The sequence below is a fragment of the Salvelinus sp. IW2-2015 genome, unplaced genomic scaffold, assembly GCF_002910315.2.
Source record: "Salvelinus sp. IW2-2015 unplaced genomic scaffold, ASM291031v2 Un_scaffold4817, whole genome shotgun sequence".
NCBI lineage: Eukaryota > Metazoa > Chordata > Actinopteri > Salmoniformes > Salmonidae > Salvelinus > Salvelinus sp. IW2-2015.
Genome location: NW_019946086.1, coordinates 4302 through 11955, shown reverse-complemented (window position 1 = coordinate 11955; position 7654 = coordinate 4302). Strand labels below are relative to the sequence as shown.

Genomic DNA, 7654 nt, shown 5'->3' with positions numbered 1-7654 from the left:
CAACGGTGAGCGCCRGAGCGGGAGTAAACGTGACAGTACCCTCCCTSGCGMGCGGCTCCAGCCGCAGGATGACTACGGCCAGGGGGACAGCCCCAAGAGTGAGGAGCGATGTCGGGATCTAGATTGTCATCCATCGGGACCCAACACCGCTCCTCTGGACCGTACCCTTCCCTTTCCCTGTCTTTGGTGACATTTGTTATCAAGCAGCTCCCTCCATCTCCCGTCTGCTGATCCACTTCCATGGAGGAGGCTTCGAGCCCAGACTTCCAAATCCCATGAGGTATGTAAGCCAGGGATAGTGGTAGTGGTGTGATGCCGGAAATGATGAACCCCTAATCTCACAGTAATTAAATTAAGGGTGAGCTCAGAACTTACCATGATGTTTACTTTCCTTCTGTTACATTTTCCTGTCACATCTCCATTTTGTTATCCTTCCATCCGCCCTCCATCAACCACAACTATCTGAAGAACTGGTCCATGGATCTGAATGTCCCCATCCTGTCTGTGGACTTCTCCCTGGCTCCTGAGGCCCCCTTCCCCAGAGCCCTGGAAGAGTGCTTCTACACCTAGTGTTGGGCCCTCAAGAACYGCCATTTTTCAGGTCAGTGTCATTGCCACTGTTTTGGAGCTAAGAGACAAAGAAAAAGGGTTTCTTAGCTAGACAGCGTACCCTCAGGTCAATAATATCGGCACATCTTTTATTGCATTATTACAACAACCATCCGTCTCAGAGCAGCTAGTACTGATTGCTCTGCCCCAGGCTTCACGACTGAGCGTGTGTGTCTGGCTGGGGACAGTGCTGGGGACGAACCTCTGAATACCGTGTCCATGAGGGCCATTGCCTGCGGTGTGCGCTTCCCGGATGGTATTATGGCTGCATATCCTGCTAACCTGCACACTACTGATAGCTCGCCCTCCCGCCTTCTCTGCTCCTGCTATCAAGGCACATCGCGAGACCCAAATGCAGACACAGGAGGCAGATGGTTGGAGTCTTACAATGTTTATTAATCCAAAGGGGTAAGCAAGAGAAAGGTCATGGACAGGCAAAAAGTCCAGGAGGTACAGAGTGGCAGACAGGCTCATGGTCAAGGCAGGCAGAATGGTCAGGCAGGTACAAAGTCCAGAAACGGGCAAGGGTCAAAACCGGGAGGACTAGATAAAGCAGGCTACTGGGAAAGCCGCTGGTTAACTTGGAAACATACAAGACGAACTGGCATAGAGAGACAGGAAACACAGGGATAAATACACTGGGGGAAATAAGCGACACCTGGAGTGGGTGGAGACAATCACAAGGACAGGTGAAATCAGGGCGTGACACCTGCTGCCCTAAGGAGTAATCTTCAAGTGTATCAATGCCGACACAGGTACGGAAGKAAGGAAGGAATGAAGGACATGAAAGGAATGAGAGTATTAGAAGGGAGGGAGCGAGGGAGGGTAAAGGGGTGTGTGGGGTGGAGTCAACGGATTTAGGAAGACAGGTTTATACAGTATGTTGAGAGGGATGGAAAAGATAAAGAAAGCAAAGGAATACACATTTTACTGCAATGGGTCTATTTTACCTTGTTCACTAGTCTTTCTAACACTCTCCACTATTGATGGTCTTTCCACTTAAATCTCTCAGAGTTTTCTGTCATTCTTACTCCCCTGTCAGTTCCCACAGGCCTCTGCAGGGGATACGTTGTTGGATGACTCTGTGATGTTCGCCAAGAAACTGCACGATATCGGCCAACCAGTGACACTGAGGATGGTGGAGGACCTCTCACATGGCTTCATCGGCCTATCGGGACTCGCTAGGGAGATACAGGTAGCTTCAGACATCTCTGCGTAGAGCGAATCAGAGAGTACTGGCAAGCGACCAAAGTTTGAAAGGACCAATCATGGGGCTGGCCCATCAAATGGAGGGGCCGAACAGATGCCTATAAAACCTAGGGGGAAAAACGAGTTTTATTGAGAATTTTTTAAATTACTATGACTGAGTTAACATTTGTGGTTGTCTTACCCAGCTACCTAAATCAACTAACTGTAAGTCGCTCTAAAATGTACATAATAACTTTGATCACTGTGAAATTCTGACAAGTGTGCTGAAATATTTTATATATTTTATTTATACAAATATCTTGCATGTGAAATGTAATACTCAAGTTTAATGGTCGAATAATAACTTATTGTCAAGTTATACATGTTCTAAGTATTTGCCTTTTATGGAGCCTAGCAAATATCGGATAAGAATTGTAACACTGTAATAACGAGGCTCTTAAAACCTCTTTATACAGTGAATACTTTACATAAAGGTCAAACAAAAAGCTATACAGGCGCGCTAGAATGAAAAAGTGAAAGTGACGTATCGGATGCAAGGGTGCCTGAACTACGGATGCCGCTGGAGGGCAATATTTTCTCCCTGTTCCGCTTTTCCTTTCGTAAAAAAGGAGAGAGGGGCTGTAGCAATGGAGGGGGTAACTGTAGGGCACGTATTTGACGCCGAATGCATCCTCAACAAACGTCCGCGAAAGGTATGAAATAACGTATCTTATCATAATTTGAAAACATGAGACCCTGTTCAATCGTTTAACTCTGTCCCAATCTTCTCCTTTGCAGGGGAAGTTTGAGTATTTGGTGAAGTGGAGAGGGTGGTCGTCCAAGTGAGTAGCTATTTAGCAAGCAGCTGGCTGAGCTAAACAATGACAACAATATATCCCTTGAGCCCCGGATTTCTTTCACATCCGTAATATTTACAATCGGAGAATATTCCCGTGTTTTTGGATAGACTGCGTGATGCATGGAAGAAAGACGATGGTGTTCGCCGTTTCTGTGCCTTGCTTTATTTTCTTTAGCCCGAGCAGTTTATGTTACGATGCCAAATCGGTATCCAGTAACGTGAGCAGGCATCACCCTACTACGGTAGCGAACTGTAGCAGCGGAAATATGGAACGCCCACTATTTGCATGCAGCCGTGCTTTGGTCGTGCTAGTTTACCAATAATGTTTCCATACTAAACCATCTTTGATGTAGCTGAATGTAAATCTCCGAGCTCCAGTTTCAGCCATTTAAATATACGCTAGCCCTAAACAATGAACAGCTACTCTCTCAATATTTGCTATTATTCAGCAAATAGTCTTAATATTTTATTTAGACACAACGTGAATTCTGTTTTTTGTTTTTTTTATATGATGCGACTATATCTGACATTGTATCTGAAAAAGGCGATTTAAACTAGATCCACCTGAACAGAGAATTCATGGTTTGACATTATATGTGTAATGTCTCTCTACTGTGCTCTAATAAACTGTTAAAAAAAAWAATAATATCGGGTTTTCTTTACAGACATAACAGTTGGGAGCCTGAAGAGAATATCCTGGACCCCAGATTACTGGCTGCCTTCCACAAGAGGTGTGTTATTGATATCATACTACAGTGGTTCAGTGGTTTGACAAGAACCCCTTCATAATTAATGTAGCTACATGGTGTATTAGAATTGCCCTGGTCAAATACATCCTTCTTCCAATCCTTGAAGCAATCACTTATATCTGACTTAACCAAATTGGTTAAATTAAATGTTCACTTATCCAGTTATTAGATCTGTAGTTCCTTCAAGTAAGGAAGGATGCATTTTTAAAGAGGGCAGAACATTGTCAGTGACTGTATCTGACTCCGTGTGTGTGTGTGTGTGTGTGTGTGTGTGTGTGTGTGTGTGTGTCTGTGTGTGTGTGTGTGTGTGTGTGTGTGTGTGTGTGTGTGTGTGTGATTTCTACAGAGCGCAAGAGAGAGAGCTACTCTTCCGTAAGAGAGGGAAGAGGCCAAGGGGACGTCCACGGAAAATTCTGGTAATCGTCACACTGTTGCTGCTATTGAAACATATAAGATTTAGTCACGACTCACTACAACAAATGCAGCAAATTCACTTCCTTTAGTCATGTTAATTATACTTGTAATGTCTTCTCAATGATTGAGCCATTATATTTACAACAGTAGCAGCAATCCATTTGTTTGTTTGAATGATGAATATAAAAACCTTCCTCTCTCTCTCCGTCTTTAGGAACCAGAGCCAACTGAAACCAAATCCGACCGGTCCTCCTCATCCTCTTCATCCGGCCTGTCCTCCTCTCCCTCTGCCTCTTCCTCAGAAGAGGAAGATGAAGACCACGGGAAGAAGGCCAAACCAGGTCCTCGGCGCCGCAACCTCAACCTCCAGCCTGTCCTCCAGACGAGGCCCCATATTGTGGTGGCCAATCAGGAGCCCATCCGGAAAAAGCGCGGGAGGAAACCGCTGCTCCCCGAGCTGAGGGCTTTGAGACAGGCAAAGACCCGGCCGCCCCTCCCGCCCCCTTCTCCTTCTCGCCACCACCAGGTCCTCAGGCCCCCCCGCGAGCCCTTCAAAGAGGAACCCCGAGGGGGGGTGAAGAAGCCTCTACAGCCAGCCAGTTTCACCTACACTGGCCTGAGCTCCAGCCGGGGCTCCAGAGACGAGGTGGCACACCAGGTGGCTGCTGGAGGGGCCTTCTACCAGGCAGGGGTCTCCAAACCTGGGCCGCTGAACTCCATTTGGTCAGGTCGCTCCATGTCGACCAACACCCCCACCCCATCCTCTCCATCCTCCTCTTCCTCTCTCAGCAGACCTCTCCCGTCTTACAGTAAGGGCTGGTCAGATCTGAAGCGCTCCCTCTCTGTCTCCGACGCCGGCAGCAGCAATGGCAGAGCAGAAGGGCTCAAGGTGGCTTCCTCTCTAAAACCAGGGGTGTCTACATCCACATCACTCTGTCTCCACAGCTCCAAGACCTCCAGTGGGTGCGGGGGCTCTCCAACAGCATGTAGCCCAGCTCAGCGCTTCCCAGCTGGGCAGAGGAGGCAGCAGGAGGGCCTAGGAGGTCAGGCAGGGATGGTGGTTCAGCAGCAGGGAGCCAAGCCCCCCTCCTCTACCCCTCCCTCGGCCAGAGACCGCATCAGTCAGGCCCTCAGCCTCCGAGCTCTCAACCTGCAGAGCGTTAAAAAAATTGCGCCCTGCAATGGTCTCCACGGAAATGGAACCTCCGGCACTACTGGAGTTGCAGTTTCGAGGTTGAGCCTGAGAAGCAGTGCCAGCCCGGCAGGAAAAAGAGCAGGGGGAAGCATTAAAGAGACACACACCACGTCTGGGCTGAACCAGGGCCTGGTCTCGGGAGGGTTAGGGGGAGGGGCACTGCACTCTGGAAGCGTGCCACCAGCCAGAGTGGAGAGGGGGGAGAGAGGGAAGGACACTGGGGTAGAGACGGAGAGAGAGATGGACAACAAGGGACCAGGGGGTGTAGGGAGGGGGAATGGAAGGGTGGAGAAAGGGGGGAGTGTACAGGCACAGGGAGGCGTGTCCACGGCCCGCAGAGGCAGAGCTAACGGGGGGAGACAGGAGGACAGGAAGTCAGGACAGAGCCTTACCGTTAATGAGCGGAACTCCCGGAGCGGTGACAACTCCCGGACCCTTAACGAGCTCAGCACGGGTGACTCAGATGACACCAGCAGCAGCGAATCAGAAGAGTGTGACTCCTCCCCCTATCCCGACAACAACAACAGGGCCCGCCTTGTCTCTATGGAGATGGAAACGGAGACGGACTGGCGGCCGGCGCGGAGCCTTCTAGAGCACGTGTTCGTCACGGATGTCACCGCCAACTTCGTCACGGTAACAGTGAAGGAGTCGCCGACCAGCGTGGGGTTCTTCAACGTCCGCAATCACTAAAGCCTGTCCGTGTATGTACAGGACGCCCATAGACACAGCCCATTTCCCCTCCCAATGGTTAAAGGGACATTACGCTTTTAAATCAAAGTTTTACAGACATTTTCAGACCTCTAAAGTAGTCTAATGTCAAGATAAAACCCACTATAGCTGGATCTACACAAGCTATATTATGTGACGCGGTTTCATTAGACTTTAGAGGTCTGAAAACATCTGACATTTTATTGATGAGTGAAATGTCTCTTCAAGGTAAGAATCTGGAGGGAGCTTAAACTCACTAAGCTGATCCTGTATCTGTGCCTAAGGGCAACCCATACCTGGAATAATAAGATACAACATAACATTAGGCTTGATTCCAAACCCATACCTGGTCCCTTTAGCCCATTGATTGCCCCTTTGAAGATTTGCAAAGATTGGATCTGAGACATAACAGTCAAGTAGGCTTGGGCCTGGTTCCATTTCTGCCTTCAACCCTTTCGCCTAGGTCCTTCACTTTTCAGCATATTTTTTCTTATACATATCCAGTCTTTTTAGATCTGCGAGGGGGAGTCAACAAGGGATAGGGGAAAGAGAATGTTTTGGTATTGGACCCTCGTCAATTGAAGACTTTTGTGAAGACATAGCTGTCTGTATAGCTATGCCAGCATATCCCATCTTACTTTGTATTCTCTTTGGACCAAAAGAGTCATGAATGTGAATTGTGTATTTTTAAAATCTGTTAAATTGTCTTCTGTCAGTCAGTATTTCTCTTGCACTACAGTATGTTATTGTAATATTTTAAGCCAATTATATTAGACTGAAACATACCTACTCATCTCAAGCAGGCATGACATTTTTTTTTACAGTTATCTTCCAGTGTTATCCCTACCTACCTACCTGTGGCGAAGAACATTTGAATTGAATACAATCACAGTCATTGATAGTAAGAGCATCATAGGAGGTGGAGAAGTGTTTTTATTTAATTTATATTTGTACATATGTTTCTCTCCTGTTGATATGAATATGTATCTGTAACTCTGGTGCTTATTATAGCTTCACAGCTTCAGAAACTCGTAGCCTGTGTGCCTCCTGCCATTTCTAAGGTATTGAAATAAACCGTGAGTACTTGTAAAAGTGGGTGCTTAACCATACCAAAACGCTCTTGTTGTTGTTATTGTTAAATCAGTCAATCAAACGTATTTTATAAAGCCTGTTTTTACAGCAGCAGTTGTTACAAAGTGCTTTACRGTCACCCAGCCTAAACCCCAATGAGCAACCTTAGCAGAAGCAACAGCACAGCGGCTAGAAAAAAAACAAGGAAGAAACCAGGCACCGAGAGGTGGCCCATCTCCTGGCTGTGTTTTCGTGATTGGTAGGTGCATCTCTGTGATCTGTACCAAATATGTACTATTATATTGACAAGATATTCAAGTGAACGCTCTAAATGGAAATACATGTCTTTTTTTTCAAAGTTGACAAACTGCCACGTGTGTCCACTTACATAAGTACATTCGTAACAACCTAACCATTATAAAACTTGTAGCAATAAAAAAAATGTGTAGACTAACTGACACTCATTGACTGCTGATTTTGGGTGGGGGAAAAAAACTCTCGCTTTGCCTCTTCTCCACCTTTTCTTTTTTGCCTCCACCAAAACCCCTGAAATTTCCATCCCTAACTATAACATTTTCCGACAGTAGAGGATGCCTGGTCATTCTTTAAAAGTGCCTCCCTCACCATCTTAAATAAGCATGCCCCTTTAAAAAAATGTAGAACCAGAAACAGATATAGCCCTTGGTTCACTCTAGACCTGACTGCCCTTGACCAGCACAAAAACATCCTGTGGCGTTTGCATTAGCATCGAATAGCCCCCGTGATATGCAACTTTTCAGGGAAGTCAGGAACAAATATACACAGGCAGTTAGGAAAGCTAAGGCTAGCTTATTCAAGCAGAAATTTGCATCCTGTAGCACA

General features: G+C 46.8%; 1 protein-coding gene across 1 annotated transcript; it reads left to right on the top strand.

Moving 5' to 3' along the window:
• The first annotated feature begins 1927 nt into the window (after positions 1 to 1927).
• Positions 1928 to 6017, top strand: LOC112077672 (chromobox protein homolog 2). The gene is made up of 5 exons (XM_024144155.2): positions 1928 to 2510; positions 2596 to 2639; positions 3322 to 3387; positions 3752 to 3821; positions 4034 to 6017. Exons 1-5 carry the CDS (start codon positions 2349 to 2351, stop codon positions 5702 to 5704), a joined length of 2013 nt encoding a protein of 670 aa, XP_023999923.1. The 5' UTR covers positions 1928 to 2348; the 3' UTR covers positions 5705 to 6017.
• Positions 6018 to 7654: the final 1637 nt, after the last annotated feature.